The 18714-nt window shown below is 41.8% G+C and overlaps 1 protein-coding gene and 1 long non-coding RNA gene across 2 annotated transcripts; one reads left to right on the top strand and one right to left on the bottom strand.

Moving 5' to 3' along the window:
- Window positions 1-3856: 3856 nt before the first annotated feature.
- Window positions 3857-9503, bottom strand: LOC133969785 (uncharacterized). The gene is made up of 3 exons (XR_009924247.1): window positions 8112-9503; window positions 5025-5117; window positions 3857-4096 (listed from the first exon to the last, which is right to left on the bottom strand). It is a non-coding gene; the product is annotated as an uncharacterized LOC133969785 (long non-coding RNA).
- Window positions 9504-17454: 7951 nt separating this feature from the next.
- On the top strand, window positions 17455-18396 carry LOC133969864 (olfactory receptor 52D1-like). Its single transcript, XM_062406569.1, has one exon. It carries the CDS (start codon window positions 17455-17457, stop codon window positions 18394-18396), a length of 942 nt encoding a protein of 313 aa, XP_062262553.1.
- Window positions 18397-18714: the final 318 nt, after the last annotated feature.

Below are 18714 nucleotides of genomic sequence, written 5' to 3'. Positions count from 1 at the left end.
ACTATCCTCCTCTTTCTTTCTTTGATAATTTAGGTTTGAATCTAATCTGTAATAAAAGTGCTTGCTAAAAATGATGACACTAATTGACTTGGTGTTAACTTGGATGTATCAGTAAATAAATATAAAGGCATAAATATCAAATTCACTGTTGATGATTGTGCATTTTAATCATCAGTCACTGAATGAAGACTTGTTTTGGCTATGTATATGTTCTTTGCATGTTAAATAATGCTTGGATTTAAATTAAAACAGTTACCGGGTATTATGAACATAAAGTGGCAAAAGAAATGTTTTTCAGGATGATCAATATGTAACTAATAAAAGGTACTTTGTCAAACTGTGACAGCAGTAACAAGTGATCGCAAACGCTCCTGTCTTTTTTCTCCACCTTCTTTTCATTCCCGGCGTAACCTCCCTGCACTTTTCACTTTTATCAAGTTTAATATTTTGAAATCAAATGCTTTTTATGTCAACGATAATACATGTGGGAAGCAAATGTATTTGTCCTATGTACGTGAAATAAATGACAATGTGAATATTGTAATTTGTGACTTTGTTTCATTAGCATCTAAACCATCCCATTTATATATTCATTTAAATAGAAATCACCTGTCACTTCCCAGTGAAATGACATCTTGGTCTACCAAACAACTATCCTCCTTCAAAACACATTTGTATATGTCTTAATAAATCAAGCACGACTACAGTTGAATCATAACAACTGATTTTTATGATGGCCCTGAGAGCTCAACGCACTGCAACTTTAGAAAACACGTGCAGGTGGCCAAAACACATCCAAAGTAAGAAAACATCTTCAGCAGTTTGACAACAGAACACATTACGCACAATACAACACATCACAGAAACGCGCTGCAAATACAGGAAAACAGAAATTTTTCCAGAGGACTCCTAAAAGTGATTTTGCTGCACAGTTTGGAATTGTTAAGGCGCTGTCCCTCAGTGATTTGGGAAAATTAGCTAAACTGTAAACGTTTTTGGTGTATTTTAATAAATAATAAACTTTATTAGTGCAGATGTCTACTGTTAACCCTCTGAGACCCACTGGGCCGTATACCATCTCAAATATCATCTTGTCTTTAGAGTGTCATGACTCCTCATGACGCTGGTTTGAGCTAGAGACGTGTTGTTTTTTCCTGTTAAACTGAAAACACAGTGCTAACAAGCAAGCCCCTGTTTGTGAGTAATTTACAGCACTTAGCATTCACATTCTTTCTTTTTCTCCATGCAATGTATCGTCCATATTGTGGAACCGAATTTGTTGGACGTATGGAAACACCCTCTATCAAGCTCTGTAGTGCATGAAGTTAAACACAGAGTCTCACACTGTTAGAAGCAGGTACATCGTAGTTTGTTATAATTAAACATCTGCAGTAACATCTGCAGCAGCTGCAGCTGAAGGGAAAGCTTGTCCACAATTCCTGACCAGCATCTGATGTTATTCACTTTATCATATAATGAAAGAAGCAACAATGAAGACACATAGGACATGTGCACTGATAAGAAGAAACACCTGCAGCATTGGGGTTGATTTAAAAGGGATTCAATTATGTATCTTAACAACTGAGAAGCTGATGAACGACTACAATCAAAGTACTTGAAGTAACAATTGTATTGGATTGGAATTAGGGCTGCACGATTTGGGGAAATAATCTAATTGCGATTTTTTCCCCCAAAATTGCGATTTAATATGCGATTTTTTTCTCCTAAAAAAACCATAATGAATGATTTAAATATGACCAACTCAATATTAGATACATTTACTGTACAATATTCTTTCCCACATTTTTATTTAACTGCTCATTACAGCAACAAGAAAAACAAATCAGTGTGCATTTAAGTAATTTAATCAAAGTCATTTTAAGTATAAACACAAGGATTGCACTTTTTTTTTTTATTGTAGGTGTCTTACTGCTCCCAAGTCAGTAACATTTCCAGTGTTGGGAAGGATACTTTGAAAACGTATTCCGTTACAGAATACATGCCCACCGATTTGAGTAACGTATTCTGAACACTTGGATTACTTCCACATTGAATTAATTTTTATAAGTGTTGGAAAGCGGCGTTGTTATAGTCAGTGGAGCAGAAGCAGTTTAAGCTCGGTGTCTGCGGATGTGGCGGGCCAGCTGGATGCGCTGGAAGGGCAGCTTGCGGATCAGCAGCTCCGTAGATTCCCGTTCATGTCCGGGTGGTCGTGCAGCGGTATGGAGGCGCCAGGCCTCAACAGGAACCCCCCCATGCTGAACACCTCAGTCTCGCAGATATGCATGTATGTGACCGGGGGGCTCTGGAGCCCCGCCGCCCCGGAGCACGGCTTGCTTTTCCGCGGAGTGATTTTCAGGTCCGCCGCCCGCACCGCGGTCAGCAGCGGCATGAGCTCGCTCTGTGAGTCCGCCACGTCGGCCGAAGACTTTAGAACCCTGTAGGTGACGCAGGCTTGCTTCGCTAACTTCTGGATCAGAGCAGTTTTGTGGTCCCGCGGGTGCGGACAGCAGCCCAGAGCCCTACTCTCTTTCGCACGTTTTAATTGCGCACGCTGCGATTAGAAAATCGCGTTTTATCAAATCGCGATTTTATCGCAAATGCAATTAATCGTTCAGCCCTAATTGGAATCCAAAAGAAATTCCCTCTTAATTTAAAGTTGGACCCAGACAGGTAGAGTGAGTTAAAGTAAAGAAAACAAAAAGAGGAGAATTAGATTAATTTGAAAATTAAGCTTGACTGATGAAATAAACAGAGAGTGAAGTGGATGTCATCTCCCTGATTTAAAAGGGACGGTGTGGACCAGTGTCTCCCACTGTAAAATCCAATTAGTTATCATTACTTTAAAAAAGCATGCAAACCGGTCGCACTTAAAAAAACATGTAAAGAGAACTAGGTATTTTAAGTTGTACTAACTAGTGCTTCCTTATTAGAGTACACGTATACATGAGTTTAAGCAACTAAAACAATCAAGTAGAGTGTGCTTGATAACTTACTTTAGATGTTCTCTCGACTTAGTAAAGACTACTCAGAATTCCTATTTTAATCTACTAAGTCATTGCATGTGAAATTTACTCTGTGTTTAGTCCATATAACACAATTATCTAAGTTGGACTAACTTAGCATTTCTAAGTTATATTTACTTGAACAGCAATCTGACTTACTTGCTAAAACCATGCAAACCGATTGCACTTAAAAAAACAAGTAAGTGTTACTTCAACAATCTAAGTGGCTCAAATATCTACACAGGAATGAAAATAAGGTTCCAATCTCCTAAAATAATCGGAGTCACAATTAAACATAATAAATCAAGGTAATAACACAGTTGAATGTTCAAATATATCAATTGTTTTTAATTTTTCTTCCATTTATATCAACTTTTTTTCTTAAAGATTGCCTTGAAAGACATCCAAAAACACAGCTCAATATCAATATCAAGATCAATAATACAGTAAACACAGCCTTAAAACTGTAACAACTAACAGTTCTTTCCCACCAATGGGAAATAACCCACAAGCTGACAAGTGCACTTTTGTATTCCTGAATAATGTTACTCAAAAATCACTAAATAAAAACTACATATATATAAAAAATAAAAAAAAAGTGCAAAGTGGCTTTACTCAATGAGCGCAAAAACCTGACAGGGTAATAACTGGCAATGGATCTCACATATATGTGAATGAATATACATACATGTACAGCCTCTATACTTGCTGATGAACCCATGGGCTGACAATTTGAGTGGAGTGTGTTAATTTAGTGAACAATAAAAAACAACTGAATCCACTCGTACATTTGCATTCAAACTCAACAAGAGATTTTTAAGACTTTGTAATTTTGCAAGCATCACTCTTTGAATGAAGCAGAAAGCGTTTTTCATGGCTTTAGGGTAGTCTAAATGCAAAGCGTATGACATTCCAAACAAAAGTGCCTCAGGTAGGTTCTGGAGTTAATCCATTACAATACCTCCCTCAACGATGATGGCAGTAGATATTGGGTGAAGGTGGAGCTGATTTGGAAGGAGTTGCAGATCTTCAGGGAGAACAGTCAGCACCCCGACAGATACTTTTACCCAGGTCTCATCAGTGTCACAATCCTTTGATGAAACCAAACAAAAACATTACATTACAACAGGGAAATGTTGTTGGCAGTTGTTGTGTCCTGACCGACACTGCCTTCCAGCCTTGTGCATTAAAGGAATACTTTCTCTATCATTTTCATAGTGAGACAACATGATCAATACCTTTTTTGTGTCTGTACATCCAGTAGCTGGCTTTCAGCTCTTAACATCACGGCTTAGCTCAGCGCAAACAATGGCAGTGGATAGAAGTCAGTGGCATACTCTGTAAAAGTGAACAAAATATTCACTGCCATGATTTGCGCTAAGCTAAGTTGAAAACATTTAAGATTTTTTTGAGGCATTTCTGCTTTATTTGATAGTGACTGTGGAGTCAGCTCTCTCAATTGGTCAGAGAGGCAGACACTCTCTCTACATTTAAGTCCAGGCTTAAAACCTTCCTCTATGAGAGAGCTTTTAGTTAGGGCTGGTTCAGGTAGCCCTTAACCATTTTATAGCTACGCTGCTATAGGCTTAGACTGCTGGGGGACACATCTCCTACTGTGTCCTTACCACAGCGACCTCAGGTTTGAATCCGTCCTGGGCCATTTGCTGCATGTTATCCCCTCTCCCTCCCCCTGGATGTACTGTTTCTCTCCACTGCATCATTCAAAATAAAACAGAAACCACAAAAAAGAATATGTACAAGGTCTTGTACTTAAATAACTCAGTTTTGGAGATCAAAGGTATTCCTCTCACTCACAGGAGCTAGGCTGGTAACTTCACCCTTCTGGTAGACATCAAACTGTCAGTCAGCAAGCAGCCCATGCCAATGTTTGTACTGAACTCATGGATATATTCAGTATTACGTTTTTTTTATCTCACTCTCATTGAGACACTGGTTAATACAAATCAAATTTCCCCATAACTGTGTGTGCTCCTTTAAGATGCTCCTATGAAAACTTACGAAGCAGGTGTTGTAGAAGTCACTGGGGTCATCACCAAGTAGAACAGGGAGGCCTCGGAGTACAACGGTGCATACCGCTGTCACATCTGGTCTCTAGAAGTGGATGATGAACAAATTCAGCTAATGCAGCTATTTAAAAGCTACAGTACAAAAATGTCTGTGAAAGTCTATACGAAACAAGTGTCGCTGCATTATTTGACAGTGCAGCAAACAAGTTACTGATTGCAGAATTAATTTTTAAGAAACAATCCACAGCTGTAACGGTGAGTAGCAACATAAGTTCTACAGGGATTGTAAGTTGTACTTATATTGCATCATATGTACTGTATATTTCTTGGGACAATCCATCACAGTTCATCAGTAGAGGCAAGTTGGACACCTGCGCTGTGATCATCAGAGACAGCTCTTGCATATATTAGTCTGTCCTTACTTCCATCAGGAGGACAAGTTCTTCAAGGCCAAAAACTAGCTTCACACCATTAGAATGCACCCCCACTAGGGATGTTTCTGGCAACTAATTTGCTAGTTGATTAGTCTAAAATTTCAATTTAGACAAGTCGACTGGTCTAAAAGTAAGAAGACGCCCAGAAAACTGTCGAAATTTACAACAATTTAATCGACACGGTCTGAAAAAAATACTGCATGTATGCGGGAGCCATTTGAATTTCTGTCCGAGTGTGGAGATGTGTGTGAGAGACGCGAGTGTGTAGTGGTTGGCTGCATAACATCTTAGACGCAACAGTTAATCAGCATAACCAACTAGTGTTTCTGGTGCCAACTAGTGATGTTAGAAACGTTTAACTGACTAATCAGGAACATCTCTAACCCCCACCCACTCAAATTCATTACAACTGTTCACATAAGTGCATTTCAGTCAGACAACTCACGTTTGATTATTTATCTTATTTATTAAGATATTTATTATTCGTAGAACAGTTTGTGTTTGGCGTCTAGGCTCCAACTTAATCACTCCCCATATGCTGACACAGGAATGATGGGAGTGATGAGCTAATACTGTAACCCCCCCGTTGAAGCCTACAGGTGGATGCTGGGGTGGTGGAGGGCTGAGGCAGTAGTCTACTACTGCGTAGTAGTTAGGAATCAGAGAGAGTGATGGGATTTCCCTCTGCTTAAATAGACCGCCTAATACGGTGGATGAGTGCAGTGGCTGGTTGTGGCAAGTGAAGTATGTCACCTGATGTGTCACATGATTTATGTCACCTGATGTATGGCACATGACTGAAGCAGCGCAGCTCGAGTTGCCTGCCAGAACTAGCCCGCTGGCTTCGCTCCATTTCAGTCAGACAACTCACGTTTGATTATTTATCTTATTTATTAAGATATTTATTATTCGTAGAACAGTTTGTGTTTGGCGTCTAGGCTCCAACTTAATCACTCCCCATATGCTGACACAGGAAGGATGGGAGTGATGAGCTAATACTGTAACCCCCCAACACTGCACAGATTTGGAGCCTGACAGATGAATCGGTATCTGTTATGTGTGTGCCATTCACCGCCGCCGGTGTGGCCATTCTCCATAGGCGCATGCCTGCTGGAGAACATGCCACCTAGTGAGCCTGTTATGTGTTCCATGCCACTGCAGTGTGGCTATTCTCCATAGGCGCATGCCTGCTGGAGAACATGCTACCTAGTGAGCCTATTATGCGTTCCATGCCACTGCGGTGTGGCCATTCTCCATAGGCGCATGCCTGCTGGAGAATATGCTACCTAGTGAGCCTGTTATGTGTTCCATGCCACTGCAGTGTGGCTATTCTCCATCGGCGCATGCCTGCTGGAGAATATGCTACCTAGTGAACCTATTATGTGTTCCATGCCACTGCGGTGTGGCTATTCTCCATAGGCGCATGCCTGCAGGAGAATATGCTACCTAGTGAGCCTATTATGTGTTCCACGCCACTGCGGTGTGGCTATTCTCCATAGGCGCATGCCTGCTGGAGAATATGCTACCTAGTGAGCCTGTTATGTGTTCCACGCCACTGCGGTGTGGCTATTCTCCATAGGCGCATGCCTGCTGGAGAATATGCTACCTAGTGAGCCTGTTATGTGTTCCACGCCACTGCGGTGTGGCTATTCTCCATAGGCGCATGCCTGCTGGAGAATATGCTACCTAGTGAGCCTGTTATGTGTTCCATGCCACTGCGGTGTGGCTATTCTCCATAGGCGCATGCCTGCTGGAGAATATGCTACCTAGTGAGCCTGTTATGTGTTCCATGCCACTGTGGTGTGGCTATTCTCCCTAGGCGCATGCCTGCTGGAGAATATGCTACCTAGTGAGCCTGTTATGTGTTCCATGCCACTGCGGTGTGGCTATTCTCCCTAGGCGCATGCCTGCTGGAGAATATGCTACCTAGTGAGCCTGTTATGTGTTCCATGCCACTGCGGTGTGGCTATTCTCCATAGGCGCATGCCTGCTGGAGAATATGCTACCTAGTGAACCTGTTATGTGCACCATGCCACTGCGGTGTGGCTATTCTCCATAGGCGCATGCCTGCAGGAAAATATGCTACCTGTGAAACTGTGATGCACACCATGCAACCTCGTGGGGTGGTCATACGCTGTAGGCACATTGTCGCCGGAGAATATACTGCCTGGTGAGGTTCCCCCAACTGCTCTGGCTGTAGGAGAATATATTATGAACTTGGCACATGGCAACCTATACCCCAGAATGTAATACTCTAAGCCCAGCAACCACCTGAAATGCAACAATTTATTTGGCTGCAAGCACGTACACATTCTTCACTCATATGTATTGTTTGAACAGCAGTATTCACAATATGATTCGTTCATGGCTTAGCAAGTGCGACATCCTGTCCTTAACCCTCGACAAGAGTAAGGAAAAACTACCAAAAAAACCCTATATTAGGGGAAAAGGTAGAAACCTCAGAGAGAGCCGCATGTGAGGGATCCCCCTCCCAGGATGGACAGGAGCGTTATATATGCCACGATCAAAGGCCATGTCTTAGTGAGTGCCAGGAATAGCATTCGGATGTTTAGGTCTCAGCTCTGGTGGGGTGGCCATTCCCCATAGATGCATGGCCAGCCGGAGAAAACGTTTACTTTACTCACGCTCCAGGGGGCAGGAACTCATGATCTTTTGAGCTTGCAGAATGTCCTCCTTATGGAATCTGACGTAGCGTTGATATGCGGAGGATGACCAGCGACCCAGAGATTTAAGCGTGGCGGCAGGCAGATGTAGAGCCGCCGTTGTCGCGGCCCCAATTCTTAAAGAGTGAGGCGAATAATGCTCGGGTGGTAGGCCGCAGCTCCGGACGAGATCATGAAGCATAGTGGAGAACCAGGATCTCGTCATGGGTTTGCGTCCGTCGATGGAGAAGGGAGGTGCCAATCGATGGGTTTGGGAACGTTGATGGAGAAAAGTTGTCATGGAAGAGAAGGGGCAGAAGGAAGTATTATTTTCTGCAATGTAAATTAGAGTGCCTAAGCTAAATCTATCAGTTTTGGAGTGTTTTAAATATAATGAGTACATGTGCTCTTCTAGTGTAACATCAGAGAGAGTGAGGTCATGCTGAGGATCAAAGGCAAGAGTCCTGGTCGTGTATTCACCACACCTCAGAAACCCGAAAAAAGCCATCAACAGGACGGCCTCCAGCATTGAATCGATATATGGTGAGAAACAACCCTGCCTTAACCTTAATACCAATTTGTGCACCAGTGAATTAGTGAGAGGTAGTCTTTGGTCGTTGCCATTGGGGACGTGCCTTTTTAAGACCATTGAGGATCAGCTGGATGGACGGATTCGTGAGAAGACTTTGGGAGGCTGGATCTTGACATCGCATATGAAACTGAATGCCTGCTAGCATAGTTTTTATACTTTGTACTTTAAGATTACGGGATTCGAATGAATTCACGATGAAAGCACAAACTACCGGAATTTTTGCTGGTAGAGGACTGATGAGGAGGCTGGCGCAAAAGGAAGAGTAGAAAAACCAAGCTGTGTCATATGTTTTAATGGTGCTTTTTGCCAAACCAAGTCTCATATATTTAGAGGCAGAGTGCAACAGAACCCGTAGGGGCTTGGACGTGTTCAAGTGATGATCGTCTGCTTGAATGAAGGGCATGGAATGCTGGAGGGTTTGGCCTGGGGACACATAGCTTTGAACTCCTGGAATTTAAAACGAGAAAGAGCATCAGCTATGCTATTTTGGTGCCCGGGAATATGAGTAGCTCGCAAAATGAAATTATTGAGGACGCTCACCCAGGTTAAACGTCGCATTAGATAATTTATTATCGATGTTTTTGAGCGGCCTTTATTGATGATGTCTACCGTTGCTGCATTATCACAGAACACCGTAATTTTTTTTCCTAGCCCAACTATTTCCCCACAGGATGCACGCCACGACAATGGGGTAGAGCTCATAAAGGGCTGTGGATTTGGATTGGTCATTAAGGCGCTGGATTTCAGTTTGCCAGACGTCTGCGAACCATTCGTTGTCATAGAATCCCCCAAAACCAACAGAAGGGGCAGCATCAGTGAAGAATTTGATGGAATCTGAAGATTCCACATGGTCATTGTAGAAAAATGAAATGCCATTCCATTCTTCGCATAACGAGGACCAGAAGCGCAGATCTGATTGACACCCTTCATCTAAAACCACCAGATCATTTAGATTCTCGACAGAATAAGCCAATTCTATTAAGCGAGATACGAACGAACGACCATGTGGAATTATGCGCATCGCGAAATTGAGGTGGCCTAGTAGAGATAAGAGATCTCTTTTACTGATAATGGTAGTAGTCGACCGGTATTTGATAGCTGCTCTGATACGAGACAATTTGTCCTGTGGCAGAGATGCTTGCATGAGTAAGCTGTCGAGGGTTATGCCGAGAAAATCCAGGCGGGTGGACGGGCCTATTGTTTTCTCCTCTGAGAGAGGAACGCCTAACTCGCTGAAGAGGTTCCTAAGTGCCGTGATGTTGCGAGCTGGTGGTGATGAGGGAAAGTCTATGACCAGGAAATCGTCCAACAGATGGAGGACAAATGGGAGTTTGTACGAGTTGTAAAGAATCCAGCATAGCGCTTCTGAGAGAGTATTAAAAATGGAGGGGCTACTGCGGCAACCGAATGTCAATTTTACGGAATAATAAAACTTTGACTTCCATTTAATACAAAAAAGGTGCCATTGAGAGGGGTGAAGTGGAAGGACTTTGAAAGCATCGGTAATGTCGGCCTTTCCTAGCCATGCACCGACACCTGCTAATTTAATCATCTGTGCTGCATTGTCGACAGAAGCGTAGAATAAAGAAAACGGTTCCTTAGGAATTAGGCTGTTAATGCTAGGAATTGTAGAGTTGTGAGGAGCTGAGAGGTCGATGATGAGACGTTTTTTATTTGAATATTTCCTGGTAGCGATTCCTATGGGGCTTACTCTGAAGATGGGAAAGTGGAGTTTTGACAGTGGACCTATCATGTATCCTTTTTTAACTTCTTTTGATAGGAGTTCATCAACCACTTCTGGCTCTTTACATGCAGACTGCAAGTTTTTACATACATGGGTCACTTTTGGGAGCCAGCATAAACCTGCTAAAAAACCCTGGACCAAGCCGGTGATGAGGTAATTAACAAAACTTCCACACGGGTGTTTTGACAGAGCCAAAGAGAGAGCAGGGACATTCACAGGAGTCGATGGATGCTTCATGTTTATTTCCCCTCTTTTGCTGGCCGGAGCCTCCTGGGACACACAAAACGTGGGTGACTGTCTGCACACCAACTACACATATGCATGAATTTGCAGTTCGGAAATCTACAAACACTCTCATTGAAGTTATTGCAGGTTGGTAAATTGAAGCCTGGGGGTCGTACCTTGCGCTGTAAAGAATGGTCTAAAGAAGTGGAAGCTGGATGATTGGTCTGAGGCTGGGATCTTGAAGAAGATAATTCTTGTATTGCCGTTCTTGGACAGAGTGAGGTGGTGTGGGAGGAAGAACCGCAGATGGAGCAGGCTAGTATTTTCTGGCCCGTGAAATGACGACTGATAAGGGCCAGATCGACTACAGACCAATTTAGTCGCTGATTACATTTTTGGATGTACATGGCAGCTTTTGCAAGAGTAGTCCAGCAAGATTTATGGTATTCATAAAAGAGTGATCCACCATATGAGAGTGCGAGGTCCGAAATAATTGCTAGATAGGTGTCCAGTTCCTCTCTACGTGTTGGAAAGACCTCACATATTGTGTCTCTGAAAACTCCGAAGGCAACGTTGAATTCCGCCAGAGTTAGTGATTTTGACAATCTGGGGTCGCTATCCTTCAAAACGACTGAAAAATCCCCACAATCCACATATCTTTTGTCCGCAGTTTCTGCACCGGCCAAGATGATTTTAACAAGATTGACATCGTGGCCTGCCAAACAAAATATGAGTAACACCATTTACTTACTAATTGCTCCCCTTCCCTTATTTTATTCTTCTCCCTATTTATAAATGTGTGCAGAATGATGCGACATTTTACCTGATAGAATGTGATTCCTGATGGGATCAGAAATTGCTGCTGCTGGAGGGAAGAACCTGGTGCCCATGCTTGGGGCTGGAACTGCAGTTCCCAGAGTCCTTTGCGGTGTGACGTCAGCTGGGAGTACGCACGCTTGCGCCGGCCGGGAAGTAGCGGAGGATGGTCCGGGAGTGTTTACATTGGCCATGGGGAAGGTGGCGTTTGATTCCAAAGTTTGAATTCTTGTATTCATGACGTTTAAAGACGATTTCATATCTTGTAGCGTGGAAAGGATGGTTGCTTCGATGGAAGGTCCTTGTCCTGGTCGCTTCTGCTTTTTTGATGGTGTATAATTGTCCGCGGGTCTCAGAGCGGCTGGTGGAGCACTGCGCTTTTTTGCCGGAGCTTTGCCTTTGCTTTTTGGAGGAGCGCTGGCTGGATTGCCGGCGCGTGAGCTGCAGTGTGCCTCATCATCTGGTTTATCGTGACTCGAGAGAAACTCGAAGAGCTCCTCATGGTTGAGGCCGGCTGGGGCTGAGATTTTTTTAGCATACAGCGCTTCCAGGATACGGTGAATGGGCCACCCGGCGAGACGTTTGCGGGTGACGCGGGTGCTTCGGTGCTGATGTTGGGTATCCGAATCGATGTCGGATTGGACCTCGGCAGAGTGAGCCTGGGTGTCGGGGATGCATCCGACGTCTCCCTCTGAGGACTGAAACTCTTCCTCGGAATCGGAGATGGGAAGAGACATGGCAATCCACAGATACAGGAGGTAGGTTACCGATCTCATTGGTAGGTGTACTCACTGTGACGCTGAGGCAGTAGTCTACTACTGCGTAGTAGTTAGGAATCAGAGAGAGTGATGGGATTTCCCTCTGCTTAAATAGACCGCCTAATACGGTGGATGAGTGCAGTGGCTGGTTGTGGCAAGTGAAGTATGTCACCTGATGTGTCACATGATTTATGTCACCTGATGTATGGCACATGACTGAAGCAGCGCAGCTCGAGTTGCCTGCCAGAACTAGCTCGCTGGCTTCGCTCCATTATAGAGTGCCTAAGTCACACCCCTTCCAGTGGACCTCATTGGACCTTCGATCAGAAAAAAATATGAACGGCAGTGACTGAGGAGAAAAATATTATCTTTTGGTCCCGTTTGAGTTGTGACATGAATTTGAAATATGTTTTTAATGAATTTAAAACACATCAATACTACTGTTGCCCCTCTAGCCATGTCCTCCCATCTTCTACCCCCTAACGATTGTTGTTGCAAAAAAAAAAAGACTTACCCCTGCATCAATTTGTTGCACCAACTCTGTCAGGGTCTGTCCCACACTTCCTTTCTTTGCCTTGAAGATCTCGACAAAGCGTGGTGCGTGGCGGTCCAGGGCCTCAAAGAAGTCCACCTGTAGGTTCTTGGTGACTAACCTATTGAACTCTGCATACACCTGCAACACACAGCAAAAAGCATGGTGAGTAAATAGGGTTGGGCCAGTGTGGAAAAATACATTCACAACTGTTAAAAGTTTAAATTTTAAATACAACAGTAATTGGCAGACTGCCATTTAGTATTTAGTCACGAGGCAGAATGACAGAACTACGGAAGATGGGAAGAGTATTAGGGCCACTGAAAAAAATAAATAACAATAATACAAAATTATCTGTGAATTCTGAGATTTAAGTCAGAATTATGTCTTTTTACTCATAATTCTGACTTTTTTCTGGAACGGATAAAAAAAAAATTCACCCCTTAATTTTTGTTTTCTGTGGCCTTAATACTCTTCCAGACAGAGCAGAGGGGGTGGAGTACTGCAAAAATACAAAACTATTTTCTTTATTATTTATTATTATTATAATTATGATAATTTCAGTGCTTACTTGTCTCTCCGTAAAAAGAGCTGGCCACCGCTCCTTCAAAGTCCTCCTTTCTTGTTGTGCTTCAGCAGGACATTACTTTGTGAAACTACACCTAAAATCTCACTCACTATGGAATTATCCACATCATCACAATGTTGACTGATAATACTCTGGACTGCACTTTGTAGTAATGGCTGTGAATTTGGTTGATCTGCTGAATAACTTCTTGTGCAGCACTTTCAGATATGTTCAAGATTGCTTGCATTTTCAAAAAAAGTGCAGCCAGATTACGTTCCAGTTGGATTTCCAAGTCCTGTATGTGGCACTCCCACTGTGTACTCTACTTTTATGTGCATTAAATGTACACTGCTCTGAAAATTGCAGCCTTCATATGGACATAGAACTCTTTGTTTAAGTTTTAAATGGGTGCGTAAATGTTTGAAAAACTCATCTTCAGTGCAGTGCTCCATAAATTCACATAACTGGCAATGAAACGCAACTGTGGGTTTACTTGCTTGTCCAATGTCTGATTGAGAATGCCAAACAGATAAATGAACTTTGAGTGCATTAAAAGATTTAAAAACGCACAAGCAGTCCATATGAAGACATAGTATTGGTTGTTGCTGAGTAAAACCTCCATGTTTTAGGCGACAGTGTTTTAACAACTGTCCTCTTTTGTCTGCGGAAAAGAGGCACTGCTTACAGTTCCAAAGCATCTGCAAGAAATATTTTCAAAGGAGATTATAAGTAAGAATAGTCTCTCAATTTAATCTAATTAAGGTGCAGCACTTTGTCAAAAACTGTTCTACTGCTGGTGCTTATAACTCCTTAAAGGAATAGTTCACCCAAAAATGAAAATACGGTCATCATCTCCTCACCCCCTTGCTGATAAGATGTCAGGTGAAGGTTTTATAGCCCTCTAAGCACTGCTGGAGCTCCACGGGGAAACAGCTTCCTGTATTTTTCCAAACAATGGATGTCTGCGGTAAGCACAGGCAAAACCGAATAAAAGTACCCCCAAAAAAGGTTTAAAACCCTCCAAACTTCTCACGAGCCATAATCCATATGTCCGGAACCTGCAACATGCAAAATTACAAAATGACTGCTCGTGCATGTGTGCCTAAAAGCTAACAGCATACAGACGGATTTAGCCTGTAAACATATATTAAATGACATCTTTTGCACATAAATTTACATGACGCTGGTTCTGGACATATGGATTATGGCTCACGAGAAGTTTTTTGGATTTTTTAAGATGAAATGTCCCCCATAATATAAACTACTGGAATCTCACCTCCAGTGCACTGGGCCCACGTTGTCAAAGCAGAAGATTAAAATTAGGGTTAGGGCTAACGCTAGCTAGTGAACGCTAGCGCTAGCTAGCGAACGCTAACAGTCGTAGCAGTAATTAAAACATATTAACAGAAACACTTGCTTGATAACTTACCTTATTATTTTTCAAAAGAATAAACAAGACGGCGCAAAAGTCGAGTCAGCAGGCGGCCCTCAGTGCCCGGGCCTGTGTGCTGGACTGGCGCGCGGGAGAGATTCAATGTTGCTACTGCGCATGCACACTTCTTCTTCTTCTTTGAATGCGCAGTGGGAGTGAGACTGTGTTGGCTACTTATTGTTGCGAGTGAGCAGAACTCTTAATAAAGTAATCTTCACTCTTAACACTAAGTATTTTGCGTTTTTCACCATGCAAGTAACTGTTACTTGATAAATACCAGTCATAAGTGCATATTGTTGATAACCTAGTAAAGTTAACTAATGAATGTATGTCAGGGCAGCTATTGGATTTTACAGTATGCAGCACAGGCTCATGACAGGGCCCAAAGTTGAGGTGACACAATTCAACTTTGAACAAAGAACTAACTGCAAGTCATTAAGGTGATGCTGAAACAATTAGGTTAATACCTTGTCCTTCTTTAGAGGACGTGTTCATAGGTCTAAAATTGATTTATTTTTATTTTTATCACAGACAGTATAAAAAACAGTATTCTCTCTCGGATATGGTTTGGGAGAGCACTAATATCTGCTTTTTAAATGAATCTGACCATTTGTATAACCATTGTGGTTTATTTGTAATTTTGTATTTTGGGGTGGGAGTTTGGCTAGTTAAGTAGCAACTCATAATTAGTTATTAGTTCATCTTTCACCTGATTCCAAACAATAGCGTATGCAGGCATTTATAAGAAAGCAGAAATGTAAGGTTAATAACTGGTGTAATGGTTATCACTCAACCCTAAGATGAATACACACAGTACTGACTTTGCTTATATCACTAAAAATACTAAACCTAAGCCCCTGTGTGCAAATATGTGTAGGTCTTTAAATTGTGACAAAGCTTATATTACAATTGTCATGACAAATCAAACATAACAACAAATCACAAATGGCACAAATAAAGGTAGTTTGAGGATGCAAGTGGAAAACCCAAAAGTGACAAGTTAATTGCGTTTATTCATTTTTCATAGATATTGCAAATATGGACGTGAATAAGTTAATTTGGTTTTATTATGTGAAGTACATAATGCGAAGTGAACTCCACACATCAATTGTGTTCTGTTTAGATGACTACATAGTTTAAAGCTTTGTGTTCAGTACTGACGCAACGTCTTTCGATGTGTGTCCATTTAGCGAGGGAGACCAGGAGACAGCTAGACGGAAAAATATGCTCATTAGCGGTCAGTGTCTTACATCCCATTGGAAGCAATTAAGATGTGCTTCATAATGACAGTGAGACCAGAGTTGACCTGGGCACAATACCTGGGGAATAAATGACCATGTAAACATGTGTATCTATATATACACTTGTGTTAACATGCATATATGGTTATCATGAATATTTTTGCAAATAAGATTGATTACAAAAAATAAGTGAAGTAATTCCAATAGGGTCATCGCACGTCAGTGCTCGGGCCCTAAAAAAAGAACGGGGTCAATCAAAAATAATCAATTTTAATAATTAAACAGGAGTTATGCGATTTGCCAGTTTCAGAGATAACATGAAAGGGATAACCCTCCAGATTACAGACACACACTTAACATGATTTCATGTATAACTCTTTTTGTAGCGGTTCAGCTGTTTATGGTTTGGAAAAACAGAACCAGTCATCCCTGTCATGTCTCATATCCCAATTTGCCTCATACGGCTAGGTGAGATATCATCTGCCTTTAACCCTCACCAAGAGTAAAGAAATAACAATTAACAGGGGTAAAACAATTAAAAAGCCACAAGTTAAGAATCCTTCTCATCCACATATCCACATATGCATGCAACAGAGCAAGTTAATAAAAAATCATAATTTACAACATTCAAGAGAAAAGTCTACGTAAATATAAGTTTATCAATGTATTTTTACAGAAGACAAATGTCTGACAGCAATGAGAATAGTAATGTTATGTTGGCTTAAAACTTAAGACCCTAATTTTGGCGCAAGCATTTGAGTTGTTTGTATTCACATCATATCATTTTATATATATTTTTTTTTTTGTATTGTGTTGTATTTTACCCTTTGTTGCATTTCACTTAGTATTTCCTCTTAATGTACTGCATTTGATCGACTGTTAACTTGAGTTTACTTGCCCTGAGCAAATAGTAAAAATAAATTGTTTTTTTTTATTAGCAATATTAATATCAATAAAATATAAAATATTTTACAACTCATTAGGTCAAAGGTCAGGAATATCCCGCCTCTGGTTGTCAGGCCGATGTGTATAGATGTCTGTGTGAAACACTGAGGATTGAGAATATTTTACATTTATTCGATATATTCTATTCTATAATGCAGTGGAGGGCCAGAGATGGAAATAACTTTACATAGTAACGATCTCATCAAATATATTACTTTTATCTCACATTAAGTTTCAGTTACTTGCTTTACAGTGAAGAAACAGATTCATACATGCAACACCCTCACTAATTACAATCGTGTATAGCAATTATTTGACATATGATCACCTGACTTAATCCCATGTGGGAAAAAGAGTACGGGATATGAGGCTGCTTGCAACAGTTAAACACAGGTAGGTTGGGGGGCTAAGTGTACAAAGGGCAGCACCGTGTAGCACCGTGCAGCATATTCTGTATTCTGAGTTGGTAAGAATGAACAATTTCTCTGAAGTGACGTCTTTTCTTCTGTCTGATTACTACGGCATGAAGGACCTGAAGCCGCTGTACTTTTGCATGTTTCTGATTTTATACATAACTATTCTTGTTGAAAATGTTGCATTGATTTGGGTGGTTTATCGTGAAAAGCACCTGCATGAGCCGATGTATTTGCTGGTGTGTAACTTGGCTGTGAATGGTTTGTATGGAGGAAGCGCTCTGCTGCCGGCAATGCTGAGCATGATGCTCTCCCACTCCTATGAGATATCTCTGTCGCTGTGTCAGACGCAGATCTACGCCATCCACACGTTTGCCGCCATTGAATTCACAATTCTCGCTGTGATGAGTTACGACAGATACTTGGCTATTTGTCACCCTCTGCCATATCATGCGATCATGTCACAGAAACTTGTGAAACTCATAATTTTCATGTGGCTGTTCCCCATGCTGGCGTTTTTAACTGTTTTCTTTTTCACTCTTCAGCTGAGGTTTTGTAATAGATCCATTGAGAAGTTGTACTGTGCTAACTTCCTTCTGGTGAAACTTGCTTGCACGGATACTTCTGTTTTTAACATATTATTATTGTTATCTTTAGGTGTCTACACATTACCACAGCTTATCATGATATTTTATTCATATGCACACATCCTAAGGATATGTGCCCTGTCATTCGGCAAATCCGGGTTCAAAGCCTTAAGGACTTGCACGCCACACCTACTAGCGATCACTAACTTCTCCATCGGGTGTTTTTTTGAAGTAGTACAAAGTCGATTCAACATTAGGAACATGCCTTACGGAGTAAAGTTGTTTTTGTCTTTGTACTTTTTGATATTCCCACCCATCCTTAATCCAGCGATCTATGGTTTGGGTATCCGAGGCATAAGGGTGCAATTGTTTAAGCATTTCAGCAGAAAAAGTAAGCAATTGCGAATGATGTAAAGCCAAGAGGAGTGTTGTTATTGTGCAGTGAAAGAGTGTCCTGCTCGGGGCCAGTAAGACTGGGGCCCTCTGGTGAAGAAACATGACATGTGTTATCTCCTGCTGTTTAATCTCATTTGCAGAGCAGACCTGCCGATGCACAGAAAAACATGTGGACTGTTCTTAATGCATGTCATGCCTCGTGGAATTACTGAAGCATCAACAGGCTTGCAGCTCAGGACTTGTGCTATGAACAGTAATGTTCTAAGTTTCTGTCGGAATGTCTTATCTTCCACGGACCATGACTTATAACACAGGAGGGCTGTAAACACACACTGT

Source organism: Platichthys flesus, chromosome 15 (assembly GCF_949316205.1).
Source record: "Platichthys flesus chromosome 15, fPlaFle2.1, whole genome shotgun sequence".
In the NCBI taxonomy this organism is placed as follows: domain Eukaryota; kingdom Metazoa; phylum Chordata; class Actinopteri; order Pleuronectiformes; family Pleuronectidae; genus Platichthys; species Platichthys flesus.
The sequence above is the reverse complement of the archived record's forward strand: the minus strand, read 5'-3'. Positions and strand labels throughout refer to the sequence as shown.